The 14,563-nt window shown below is 41.0% G+C and overlaps 1 protein-coding gene across 1 annotated transcript in view; it reads right to left on the reverse strand.

The window, feature by feature from the left end:
- Nucleotides 1-14,563, reverse strand: part of LOC120476379 (apolipoprotein B-100-like) — a 126,294-nt gene that overhangs the window by 105,273 nt on the left and 6,458 nt on the right. Inside the window, exons 11-17 of the mRNA XM_039667358.2 lie at nt 12,306-12,452; nt 10,846-11,057; nt 10,581-10,776; nt 10,278-10,457; nt 10,017-10,196; nt 7,663-7,830; nt 4,338-4,543 (exon numbers count right to left, since the gene is read on the reverse strand). Of these exons, the coding sequence (XP_039523292.2) occupies nt 4,338-4,543; nt 7,663-7,830; nt 10,017-10,196; nt 10,278-10,457; nt 10,581-10,776; nt 10,846-11,057; nt 12,306-12,452 (1,289 nt within the window). The remainder of the gene's footprint in view (nt 1-4,337; nt 4,544-7,662; nt 7,831-10,016; nt 10,197-10,277; nt 10,458-10,580; nt 10,777-10,845; nt 11,058-12,305; nt 12,453-14,563) is intronic.

Raw genomic sequence — 14,563 nt, forward strand, 5'->3', positions numbered from 1 at the left:
AGCTGGACGGAACCAGCGGTGAAGTGCATTCAGACTCTGGCGAGCTGGACGGAACCAGCGGTGAAGAGCATTCAGTCTCTGGAGAGCTGGACGGAACCAGCGGTGAAGAGCATTCAATCTCTGGAGAGCTGGACGGAACCAGCGGTGAAGAGCATTCAGTCTCTGGAGAGCTGGACGGAACCAGCGGTGAAGAGCATTCAGTCTCTGGAGAGCTGGACGGAACCAGCGGTGAAGAGCATTCAATCTCTGGAGAGCTGGACGGAACCAGCGGTGAAGAGCATTCAATCTCTCGAGAGCTGGACGGGACCAGTGGCGAAGAGCATTCAGACTCTGGAGAGCTGGACGGAACCAGCAGCGAAGAGCATACAGTCTCTGGAGGGCTGGACGGAACCAGCAGTGAAGAGCATACAGTCTCTGGAGAGCTGGACGGAACCAGCGGTGAAGTGCATTCAGACTCTGGCGAGCTGGACGGAACCAGCGGTGAAGAGCATTCAGTCTCTGGAGAGCTGGACGGAACCAGCGGTGAAGAGCATTCAATCTCTGGAGAGCTGGACGGAACCAGCAATGAAGAGCATACAGTCTCTGGAGGGCTGGACGGAACCAGCAGTGAAGAGCCTACAGTCTCTGGCGAGCTGGACGGAACCAGCAGCGAAGAGCATACAGTCTCTGGAGGGCTGGACGGAACCTGCAGTGAAGAGCATACAGTCTCTGGAGAGCTGGACGGAACCAGCGGTGAAGTGCATTCAGACTCTGGCGAGCTGGACGGAACCAGCGGTGAAGAGCATTCAGTCTCTGGAGAGCTGGACGGAACCAGCGGTGAAGAGCATTCAATCTCTGGAGAGCTGGACGGAACCAGCGGTGAAGAGCATTCAGTCTCTGGAGAGCTGGACGGAACCAGCGGTGAAGAGCATTCAATCTCTGGAGAGCTGGACGGAACCAGCGGTGAAGAGCATTCAATCTCTGGAGAGCTGGACGGAACCAGCGGTGAAGAGCATTCAATCTCTCGAGAGCTGGACGGGACCAGTGGCGAAGAGCATTCAGACTCTGGAGAGCTGGACGGAACCAGCGGTGAAGAGCATTCAATCTCTGGAGAGCTGGACGGAACCAGCGGTGAAGAGCATTCAATCTCTGGAGAGCTGGACGGAACCAGCGTTGAAAGCTCGGGCTCGGCAGGGCTGACGGTGAGCGCAGGCTCGGCAGGGCTGACGGTGAGCGCAGGCTCGGCAGGGCTGACGGTGAGCGCAGGCTCGGCAGGGCTGACGGTGAGCGCAGGCTCGGCAGGGCTGACGGTGAGCGCAGGCTCGGCAGGGCTGACGGTGAGCTTTGGAATGAAACTCTCTTCACAAACGAAGATCGCCTCTCTCCAGTTCAGACCCGAGAGATTGGGGAGCTCCCTCGGGTTGACCTCCTTAGCCCCTAGCTGGTAACACAGCTTAATAGCCTCATCACCGAGAGAGCAGGAGGCAGCGAGAGGAACAAACCCCCAGGTATACTGGAACAAATCACAACTATTCAGGGCCAAGGCCGCGATCTGACCAGCAAACTCACGGATTTGTGCTGCTGGATTCATTTGCGGTCGGTTGTTCTGTCACAACGCGTCAGGAACGAGACAGAAAGCAAATATGCAAATCCAATCGCAAGCATTTATTAATCCCACTAACAGATAATCCAGGGACCTCAGAACAGGGCAGAGAAACCGGCAGGAACCGAGTGACATTTAGACAACAACCGACAACCAACAACTGAAACACAGGGGTATAAATACACAGACAAACAAGCTAATCAAGCTAACAAGGGGGTGTGGTAAATAAGAAACACCTGTGGACACTGAGCAACATCATAACAAAAGACAAGACACATGGTAGGATCACATGACAAACAAGGAAACACGTGATACACAAAGCAAAACAAAACCCACAACGTGACACATATGGCCTTGATATTTGCACACTCTGTGACTATACAAACCACAACATGTAAATAGGAAAACGTTTGCGTTATTTTGTCACTCATTTGGATTAGTATGAAAGCTGCAACCATTCACATCCAGTCTTTGTGCTAAGCTAGGCTAGCGGTGGGTGCGTCAAACAGACTTATAGCACGCACGGAGATGAAAAAGGTATGTATGGACTTATCTAACTCTGGGGGGTAAGGTGAATAGGCTAAAGTCCCAAAAAGTCGGAGTGTTCCTTTAATGGAGAAGCACATCATACTCAGAAAAGGAAACACTGCCGCTATTATAAAGGAGCGAGAAAGGGCATGGCAAACAATAGCGGATCGACTGAATGCGCTACTTAAAACGTCATAATCATACATTCAAGGAGTTACTTGTCATTTGCTCAAATGAACAACTGTAAACTTAAAAATGAACAGTGGAAGTCAATGTTGTGACGTGTGAATCTGACAGCTGATTAATGTTACTCTTTTTTGTTACACATCCTATCAATATTTATACAGAACAAACATGACTGCACCAAAGAGGACCTGGCAACAGGTCAAGATCAAATATAAGAACATTTTGCAGACTGGTAAGTGTCTGATCAAATTTTGGGACCCAACAGTCTGCACAGGTAGCGGATGGATGCCATCCCCAGAAAAGCAGTAGGCTAACGCTCTTGCAGGTAATTGTCGGGAAAAGCCAATGGGTCGGACCTGTCCCGAAACACTCTTTCACGCCTGAAAGGCCTTCTCAATATAAGTGCTTCATCATCTACAATGTCATCCAAAAATGGGCATGCCATTGTAAAGGATGAAACATGTGTTTAGAGCTACTTATATTGCCTGACTTGATTGACAAAACTTTTAGCTTCTTTATCAGCCATTTCTCTAATTCCACATTTGTTGATCCATCATCACTGCCTCCTCTGCCATGGGCGTAGCCAGTATTGGGCAAGGGTGGCACTGGCCCACCCACACTACTCACTGGCCCGCCCAGGCAAGTTTGATAAAAATACATTTTTAGTAGGGCTGTGCAAAAATTAATTGCGATTAATCGCATCCAAAATAAAAGTCTGTGTTTAATAATATAATTGTGTGTGCTGTATATAATTATTTTCTATATATAAATACCTATGCATGCATGTATATATTTAAGAATTATTTGTGCTTAAATTCTGTATATGTATATAAATACATATTCTATTTTATATAAATATAAATATTTTATATACGAATAACACATTTTCTTAAATATATACATACATGTGTGTGTATTTATATGTACAAAATAATTATATACAGCACACGCAAATATATTATGTAAACACAGACTTTTATTTTGGATGCGATTAATCGCGATTAATTTTTGCACAGCCCTAATTTTTAGTTTATTTTTATAATTCAAATGTATTTAAGAAAGTATATTAATATATACCTGATTTATTGTTGACTGCTGTGTGTGTTTAATTCGTTTTGCCGAATAAAATGCAACTGTTGAAGCAAGTTGTAGCCTCCATCCGGAACGTTATTGGTTGCTATGGTTGCTGGGGGTTCCTATAGGGAAACTCTCGGCGGCGCCATAATAATGGCTAAACTTTCTTTAATGTGCTATTTGGAAAAAGCGAGAGTTGAGGAAGAAGACATGCCATCTATCGAGTCCACCCAACCAGTTCTTCAGACTCATTAACCCAAAAGAAGACTAGTCGGGTGCTGGCGGCGGCCGCTTCTCTCTCCCTCTCTCCTGGTCAGCCTGACGTGGGTTTACCTGCCGATCTAACTGCGATATTATTATTATTTTAGCTTCCTTTATTTTCGGGTGAACTGTCTTTGCACTGCTGGCTAGCCTGAATAAAATAGACAAGTTATTGTCTACACACTGGTTTGTCCAGCCTTTATTGAGCTCTGACGGTTGAACATGATGATTTGCCGAATATAAAGGTGTTACTGTTTTTGCAGTTTGTCTATTAATTTTTCTACTCTCTAAAGTTAATTATTATCGTCACTGGCTCCTCTGCAGGAAACCGTATGCTCCGCAGCCTTACCTCAACCCTTAATATTAGTGCTTTTTGAATTCTATGGCTAAACCTTTTCTCCCTCTGTTAGATCTTCATCCACTGTAGTACAGCAGTGTGCCATCCCTCTTCTGGCTCCTGTGAGCAAAGCTGCACTAGGAAAAGTGAGTGCTGAACTTTTTTTTTTTTTTTTTGCAGGTTGCAGACTTTCTCACAATTCTGGTTTTTGGCAAACCATTTAATTCTGCCAAGGAATAAAATTTATACAGGTAATCGTGACTATTTCACAATTCTTTTCTTGCAATTGCCAGTTGCTTGCAATTCTGATTCTTGCATCTCCCTCTTCTGTGAAGGGCTTTTATGCATTGATAATCAAGTTTCACTTACGTGATGCTAATGAGTTCTGTTGGTCCATGAGGAGCTGGAATGTAGAGCTTGAGCTGGCTGTCGGTCACAGAGGGCCTTGCTGTAACACCGCTCTCGTGATAGATGTTTGTGTGCATCTCCAGACCACAATGAACATAGTCGGGAAAGTGAGTCCCAATCTCAGTCACAAACTCAATGCCAGCAGACAGGGTCAAAGCAAATTCCCTCTGTGGTGTAGTCATTAATTCATGTTAGTATATTACCAGTCAAAAGTTTGGATTAAGATTGTTTTAGCATTTATATGATTAAAAAAAAGTAAAACATTACAATGTAAAAAAGCTGTTTTCTATCTGAATATATAGTAAACTTTAATAAGGGGTCAAGCCCTCATTGTAATTTCTATTTTTTTATTCCTCCTGAATGGGAGTATAGGAGCCCTATTAACGGAACAGGAAAAGTATGAGATTTAGCACACTTGTAGGGATGGTAAAGAATGGTAATTGGACATATTTTGGAGCCGGTAGGATCAACTACATAGTGCCACCACCAGTTCAAAATTAAATTTTGAAATGGTTATAACTTTTGAACCTTTAGTTCTAGAAAAAACTTAGTACACCTGATTTCTCTCATTATCCAGATCACATTCAATATCTTACATTAAGACTGCTCATTTCAGTAGTACCCATTTTTAAAAGTACAATATTCATTTTTTTTTTTTTCACTACTCCTTTAAATTTTGCTCTCTTCTTACAAAAATTGGTTCAGATGATCTTGGGACTGACCCACACATAAATGACTGAACAGATTTGTTTTTAAATTAATCTTTGTTCAGAGTTGAAACTTAATGAGGTTGACCCAAAATTGGTTCTGAGGCTTTATCTTGGCTAAACTTTGATAAATCGAAACGAAAATTGGTACTCTTTATTGGAACCATGATCTGAGGGAACATTCCAAATTTGGGACCAGCACCACCTACATGTCATGAAATCTTCAAAATTTAAGATCTATTTTCAAGCAATTTTTCTCAAAACTTTTGAACAGTTTGTCAGAAAATCATAAACTTTGATGTTTATGGACTCCTTGTGTCATGACAGGATTGGAATAGCAATGGTATGTCCTGAAGATATCAGAGAAGTTTGAACACAGTGCCCCCTTGTGTTCCAGAGATTTACCTTTTTTGCAAAAACACTTCGACAACTTTTGAAAACATTGTTTAAAATTTGATTTATGCCATTATGTGCCTTGGTTTTTGCCGATTTTCCAACAATTTGACTGTCCATCATAATGAAGCAAATAAAAAACTTTTGACAAATCTTGCTCAATTTTGTAAATAATTGTCTCAGATGATCTTTGGACCAAGCAGCACAATGGATTTTTGATATTCACCACCGTTCCCGAGAAATTCTTCTTCAAAGTTGACCTTGCTAATTGGTTAGCATATACTAACCAGATGCCATTCTTTCTAATGTGGCTCGTTATCAGGTTAACCTGTTAAAGTTACATTAGCATTAAACTAGCTTAGCATGCTAATCTGGTTAACATGCTAAGTAATGCTGTTGTGTCCTCAGTCTCACACCGAAGGCTCTCCTTTGCAGTTCACTGAGTCAGCGTCAACTGAGTAACGTAAGCTGCTAAACCCTGTGCTACAAGCCCTAAACCTTTCAGGTCGTGGGTTCGAATCCTGTGTGGCACATGCCGAGGCCGCGCGTAGCACTGTGGTCAGAAGTGATGCAAAATTTGCTTCTGTTCCAGACATAGTGTCTTTCTGACACAAGTGTTGCATATTAAACAAAATCATTTGATGATTATGTGATCCAAGATGGCTGCCGAATGTGTATGGCAATGAGAGACTGCAACTGAATCCGTTAAAAATCATGAAAATGACTTGACATCCAAGTAGATAAGTGAAGTCTCTGGCTTTATATGGACATTGGGATTTAACTTTTATGAGTATTTCCCAATATATTGATGTTTTGGGGAACTTCTGACAATACTTGTCAAGACTGTGAAAACCAGTCAAATTCAAGATGGAGGAAGTCAAGAAAGCTTTTGAGAGAACTGGCAAGGAAGATTGATGGAATGGCTAAAAATGTGGGCAAGATAAGTGATTTGGTAGAGGATGTGAAGAAACTAAACAACCTACTTGCGCAAAAGGATGAGAAAATTGCAGAGTTGGAAAAAAGAGTTGATGACTTGGAGCAATATACAAGAAAAGAAGATGTGGTCATTAGTGGCCTAAAAACAACACACCGCACTTACTCTAATGTCACCCGAGGGGAGAGCAGCGAAGTTGATATAACAGAGAAAGAAAAACAGACGCTGGAGGACCAGGTGGTCAAGTTCTTCAATAGAAGGGATATCTCTATTCACAAGGAGAGTATCGCTGCTTGCTACACCCTCCCCAAAAGGAATGGACAAATGGAAAGAACCATCATTTTGAGATTTGTAAACAGAAAATAGAAACAGGGAAAAAAGCTGAAGGACACGCACGTGTATGTAAATGAGCATCTCACGAAAAGGAATGCTGAAATAGCCAAACATGCAAGGGCACTGAAGAAACAAAGGAAAATCCATTCAACTTGGACAAGGGACTGTAAAATTTGGATACGTACAAATGCTTTATCTGGTGAAGAGATGAAGGTCCTGTTAATTCGGGACCTCAAAGACCTGGAGAAATATGGTACTGTCTAGCCAACAAGAACATTTTCTACCAATCTTTGGATTAAAAATAAGTTTATAAAAATTCTGTTCATTTTGAGTTATTTTTTACCTGTTCTTCTGAACAAGCGTTTTTTTTTTTTTTTTTCTTCTTCTTTTTTTCTTTTCCTGCTCCGCATTGTGCTACAGCCCCTTCTGGGGCTTGGTCTGGAAATTGCTGCTTGCCGATATATTTTATTCCTGTGATCAAAGCTAAATTTTCAGCATCATTACTCCAGTCTTCAATGTCACATAATCCTTCAGAAATCATTCTAATATGAGGATCAAGCAACATTTTTGATTTCATCAATGTTAAAAGTAGTCATATTTTGTGAAAAATATGAATGAACACTGATGATAATCAGAAATATTACCTGAGCAACATATTAGAATGATTTCTGAAGGATTATGTGACATTGAAGACTGGAGTAATGATGCAGAAAATTCAGCTGCAATCACAGGAATAAATTACATTGCACAATATATTTACATAGACAACAGCTTTTTTGTATAAATTGAAATAAGATTTCACAATTTTTCCTATATTTTTGATCAAATAAATGCAGTTCAAAAACATGAACACATCTTAGAGCATTATAGTAGAAATGCAAGGTAATCTGTTGTTGACCATAACACAGATTGGACTCACCTTGCCTGGATTAAAGCTCAATCCTCCTTTGACTCCAGGAGTAAAGGTCCCAGACAGAGCCACTCTCAGTGGAAAACCAGCTCCGGTGGGCAGATAAAACTCATTATCCATGAACATGTAGTGAAGGAAAAGCTCGTTGTCAACACTTGACAGCAGTCTTTTGAGGAACTATATCAAAAATATAATGCTGATTAGTAATGCAAAGACATTTCGGTGACTGAAATTTGTTGTTTCGGGCAAACGGTTTTGGAGGATAGAAATTATTGACCCAAACAGTGACGTTTAAGTAGCGTTTCTTTCTCTAATGGCGTGTTCAGGGTCTATTTTGTTCCACAACGTGGATAAACTACAACAGGTAAACATGTCAGCTGTGTGGACACTAGAGCTGGATTGACAATGCCGATATCTAATTTTTAATCGATACTGTTCAGGGTTGTAAAATTTTTAAAGTGAGTATAGAGGTGGGGACTAATTTGCATATTCATGATTCCATACTAAATGACAAGGGTGTTAAGTTACATTGAAGCTATTTTTAAGGCATGAGGAAATTATTTTCACAGGAAGGATCAAAGATGAGTTTTTAAAGGATAAAATAATTGACTTCACTACAGTAATCTGAGTAGTTGTAATTCGTTACTTCCACCTCTGCAAAATTCAAACAATAAATGTGGATTTGTGAGGGGACAGATCGCTGAACTGAGCATCACTTCCTCTTTACTACTAGATAATACCAAATAAAGCTCAATGAATATCAGAAAGAAGGTTGAAAGTGTAATGGAAATTTTAATATTGGCTGATGAATAATAGACATTGCATCGAAATATCATGTGTTCATTATCTGTGTTCTGTGAATGAGAACAGAGAACCTGTTTTCTTTTGATATGTTGATACAGCTGTAGGGTGGGTGTGAGACACTCAGGAGGTGATTGGATAGTGGCCTCTGACTTCAGAGGTGAGAAGACCCTTCCTTTGTTCCTCTTGTCCAACCAACAATTGACAAGAGATTTGCTTTGAAAAGGACACTATAAAGCCCCTTTCACACAGAGATTCCGGAAAATACGCGGATAATGTGACCCGGCATTTGTCCCGGGAATGTTTGATTTTGGTTCATTCACACTGCCAGTGATTTGCCGGGATCTGTGAGTGCGTTCACCCGGAAAGATCCAGGAAAGACACATGACGTCAGGACGAGACGTGTAACGCACGCGTTGAAAACATGTAGGCCAGGCCTACACGCGCATACCGTTCCACAAAGCTGGTGAACGATCTTAGCTTCAGCGCGGATAGTGAGGAGCTCCTGGTCTCTGCTTCATTCCAGTTTGCAGACATTTGGATGCGAACCAACGCATTCTCATCCTTTAGCGTCATACAGAATGCTATATGACAAAATGGCACTATACTATGCACATGGCACCCGTTATCGCTGTGATGGTTAGGTTTAGGTGTGGGGTAGAGTAGGGTAGGGTAGTCTCATGTTACGCTAAAGGATTTATGATGCCTTGGGTTCGCGTGAATATTAACGATAAAGGGTGCCATGTGCGTAGTATAGCGCAGTTTTGTGATATAGCGTTCTATGTGACGCTCAAGGATGAGAACGGGCTGGACGAACACAAACTTTCTTCTAAGAGCAACAGAGTTGCGCGATGGCATGAACGTCATCACTATGACACACCCCTTACGGCATTGGTCCTGGCTTTTGTTCACACAGCGCGCGTTCCGGGACTGATTCCGGCAATGTTACTAGGTCCCCAACCCGGCATCGATGCCGGTGTCAATCCCGGGTCGTATTTGCTTCGGGATCAACGCGCTGTGTGAAAGGGGCTCAAGACTGCCGGCAAAACCTTCCTCCTTGTCTTCACTCACCCCTGCAGTCCTATTCTTGCAAGAATAAATATTTTAAACTTTCATTTGAATCCTGATGTCTCTTACGCTGTGATGCTGTTTGTTTAATTATTGTTTTTCCACAACAAAAGATTCAGAAAATCTCACTGAAATCAATCATGTCTCATGTAATCAGTGTTTCAACCAAGGAAAGACATCAATAAAACAGTTTGAGAACAATGTTACGTACCGGTAGTTACATTTGCCTCAGAAAAGCCATTCAATGATCATAAACTTGATAGTCAACTAGAAAAAAATTATTTTGATAAATATATGCACTATATTACATTTTCATTATATTTTTACTTATCCTGTTGTCTTCGGATGTTTAAAAAAAATTTGTCACGAAAGCAAGTTTTAGTACAGCCACCGTTTACTTGTTTACTTGACATGTCAACTGCCTTGTTTGCATTACTAATTCTGATGACAGAATCCATGTGATGGACAGAGGTGGTTGGTAAAACTGTACTCACGTCAGTGGGGATCATCTTAAAGAGATTGTGAATCATCTTGCCATCTTTTGTATCAAGATACCCAAGTTCAGCACCCAGAAGCTTGAGGTACACCATTGCTTCAGGAGCATCCTGGGCCTTTAAGTCCTCGATAAGCTTGTTGACATTATGACTGATTTCATTGACTATGTTTTGAGAAGCCTACAGCACACAGAAGAGATTGAGATTGGGATCCAGCTGTGAAGAAATACATCCATTTGCAACTTTCAGTAGATGTAATACCTGTCTCTTCTTCCTATCGTTTCCCATGAACGGAAGAATGTTTTCCAAGACCTCATTGAGTTCGATGGGCATTTTGTCAGTGGCATATGAGATGGTCTTCATGATAGTATCTGGGAAGAATCCATCGTCACCGAAGAGAGCCTCCACAATCGGCTCAAAGCCCTTTCCCTCCATGCCAATCTGAAAGCAAGAATCAAAGACATCAAGAGCTGCTTGATTACGGCAAACAGAATTTGGCAAATATCAAACAGATTTCATAGGGCCATAATCAATTAAATGTTGGACTTTTATTGAACTCTGTACCTCAATCAAGTCCATATCAAATCCAAAAGCATTCAAGGTCATCTCCAACATGACCTCCCTTGGAAGTTCATTAGAAGATTCAAAGATCATGTTTCCCTCTAAAGACCCAAGTCTGTAGTACCGAGAGAGTTCATTTGGTTCCATAAGCATTTCAATTTCATTGCCTTGAAAGGCCTCTTGAATCTTCTGTCTCAAGCTAGGGAGTAAACAAAACAACATTACCTTTTCTTCTGATAAATAGATTAGGTTCTTCTTCTTAACTTACTCCAGTGTCTCTGGTGCTGTAGAGCTCAAGATGTTGCTGATATGAGAGATGATGAAGCTTTTGACCTGAGGATTTTCCTCAACAAGGAGAGCCGCTGCCAGTTGAGCGAGTTCAGCAGGCGTGGGGTTCTTCATCAAGATGAGATATGCAGCTACACGCTTCTGTACGGATGCGGCTCTGTCCAGAACAGCATGCATGAGCACCTTTCGGCCCTGTAAAAGCCATGAAATTACCATTAGATGATGGCTGTCATATATATTGCAAAAGAATGGATAAAGCGCATGCTGTGATTGTATTAGGTGAATACATGCACAATCGGTTTTAGAGTGAAGTTTGTCATTCACACACATTTATTACATGATACAGCGTTTCAGAGTCTCATTAGCTATTTCTATCCATCTATTTTTGGGATATTACTGGATGGAAATAATAAGATGCAGATAAATTCTAAAAATTTGCATAAAAAACTTAATATTTATCCAATAAGAATACATGCGCATAAACATTTACAGAATAAATTCCTCTATGCGCAATAAAAAACTTGACTCAACAGAGGATGTGATTGGATAATTGGACTAACCAGCAGACCAATCGCATCACAGCATCTCAAATGTTGGTTTGAACTGCCAAAGTCTTCCATCAGAATAATTTGATTTATTTCCTTCCTAGAAGCATCTCACATAATTGCGATCATAAAACAACGGGAATCCGAACGCAAGACAACTTGATATCACCAATTCATTTATGCTTTACGGAAATAAAGAGTCATAGTCAAAGGAGTAGTTCACTTTTAAAAAAAAATTTTGCTGATAATTTACTCACCCCCATGTCATTCAAGATGTCCACGTCTTTCTTTCTTCAGTCGAAAAGAAATTAAGGTTTTTGATGAAAACATTCCAGGATTTTCTCCATTTAATGGACTTCATTGGGAACCAAATGGTTCAAGGTCTAAATGAGAGTTTCAGTGCAGCTTCAAAGGGCTTTAAATGACACCAGACGATGAATAAGGGTCTTATATAGGACCCTTGGAGTCATGACTCGAAAAAAGATTTTGGTTTGGTATCCACTGAAGTGCATTATATGGAGAAAATGCTGGAATGTTTTCATCAAAAACCTTTATTTCTTTTCGACTGAAGAAAGAAAGACATGGACATCTTGGATGACATGGACATGGGGGTGAGTAAATTATCAGCAAAAGTTTTTTTAAAAGTGAATTACTCCTTTAAGCCCAATTGCAGCGTTTTTATTTCAGATATTTTATATTACCGTTAATCAAGCTGTTCTGAGACGCTTTGAGCTGCACCCGTGTAAATGAACATAGTGCTTCACCTGTATTTTTTTCAATATATATCTCAATATATATACGTATATATCAATGTCAATATTTTCCAATATTGTGTGGCCCTATTTTATACTGACTTCAAACTCACCAAGAGTTGTGGATTTATTAAACAGCTCACCTCTTCAGGTACAGGAGTCTGTCTGTAGACCTGGACCGCGGCCTGTTGGACTGAAGCGGAGGCAGCTGGCTGCTTGATGCATTGAATAACAGAAGACTGCAAAGCAGGACGCGCAGCTCCCAGTGCAGCCACCATGTTGCCAATGACCTGTAATAAGACTTTTAGGGTAATCTAATGGCGCTTTTCCACTGCATATTACGGTACGGTTCGGCTCAGTACGCTTCGACTCGGCGCGGAACAGTTCGGCTCGCTTTGCGTTTCCACTGCAGTAGTACCCCTTCAAAGTGTGTGGGACTGATCGTTATTTGCGCGCGCCTCTACTGCCATGACATCATCTTAAAAGCGCCACATTTTCAAACCCACAACACAGGAACAATGGAGACTATCGAGGGGATGATGTTCCTGATTCTCGGTATGTGGTTGTTTTTAACTGCTAGACGGAAAAATGTGTTTAAAATGAGGCTGATGGCAGCAAAATAAAAATACTGCTAAAAAAGTGTCTCGTGTCGCAAATCCAATGACGCTAGTAGTGACGCTGGTAGTGACGATTCTGTCTGACCAATCAGTGATCTGCAGTGTTTCACGTCACATTTTAGTACCGGTACGGTACGCTTGGAACCTCAACAGACCAGGTACCATTTAAAGCGACCTGAAGCGAACCGTACTGTACCGTACCATGCAGTGGAAAAGCACCACAAGTGAGCCGTACCGAACCGAACCGTACCGTACTATGCAGTGGAAAAGCGCCATAACGAGACCAAATGCATGATGTTTGGCCAGACCATCCAGTTATAAGCAAAAACTCAAATCTTCCTTTCAATTGAAGAGTAGGCGGTGCAGTGCCACAAATGTGCAAGTACCAGGGGCGATTTTAGGATTTTCCTTTTAGGGGGGCTAAGCCCCCAATGAGGGTATGATTAAAAAAAAGGTAAAAGTTTCATTTAAGGTCTAATGCTCACTTTCATTACCATGCAATTGCAGGGTTTTATAATCACTGTAGTCCTGAAGTTGAGTTGTGTTGAAAATTTTGAATTCTCTGAACTACTATGTTTTGAAGGCCATTTTTTGGGGGATAAAACCATGTCAGTGGGCAGCTGATTATTTTTTCGCTCATCATCAGCATCAAACTCTTTTTCTCTTTGATTTTCTCTTGCCCTGTCTCTTCCCCTCCTAAAGGTGAGCTTTGACTGATAATAGGCTTTTCATTTTTGTCTGACAGTGAAGAAAGTAAACATAGGGTCAACTGGTTGATTTTGCCTATGAATCATTTTCTCAGACGTGTTCATTTACTGAAAACTACTAGGAAAGATAACTAAGTTTATAAAATTAATTTACATTTAAGACTACACATTCATTATTGATCTTATGCCTTATGACATATTTGCATATGTGCACTAGAAACATCAGCATCAAAACAAATTCCTTGTGTGTGCAAGCACACTTGGGATAAAACTCTTTCTGATACGGATGCCTAATACAGGGCTGTAGACAGGGCTTTATAATCAAAGAGGTCCTACATTTGAGGTGGAGGTTTGGGGGTTATTTTTTTATCTCTGATATGTGCATTTCAAGACGTTTGAAGACCAAAAAAGGATAAAAAAAAATAGCTTTAAAACTGTGTCAGTAGACTATTTGTCACCTGCTCGCTCCTCATTTCCATCATCCTTTTTTTTTTTGTCAGTCCTGCCCTTTCTCTTCCCCTCCTAAAGCTGAGCTTTTTTTTTTTTTTACTAAAGGCTACAATTTGTATTATATTTTCAATATGTACACATTCATTATTAATCCTGTACCTAACATGATGAAAACGGCTTTGGTAATGTTTCTTGTCCCCTCAAAATGACAGTAAAGGAATGATTACATTAGGCTGACGTTACATGCCCAATTTCAGTTCAAAAGGGTGAAATTAGACACAACTATATTAGTTTTCCTGATTATTTTTTGTCATTCGTTTAAAATTTATGACCTCAAAAAACTGTCAAATATACGTTACAAGTTTAGCAACTTACATCTTGTCTCGCACTTGCCTGTGAACTAGAGCGTCGTCGAGTCGTGCTCGAGCTGCTAAAATTCGCGCTCAGCGTCTGTGAATGTAAAGCCCGCCTACTTTGATTTGATTGGTTATCTCAAATATTCTCACATTGACGAGCGATGACAGACCAATGGGCTCAGATGAACAACACACACACACACACACAGAAGAACGCGCTGAATCTGATTAAAACAAGACTGAAGCGAACACGAATTTGTGTTGCATATTA

The sequence above is a fragment of the Pimephales promelas genome, chromosome 21 (genome assembly GCF_988280905.1).
Source record: "Pimephales promelas chromosome 21, fPimPro1.hap1.1, whole genome shotgun sequence".
Taxonomy (NCBI): domain Eukaryota; kingdom Metazoa; phylum Chordata; class Actinopteri; order Cypriniformes; family Leuciscidae; genus Pimephales; species Pimephales promelas.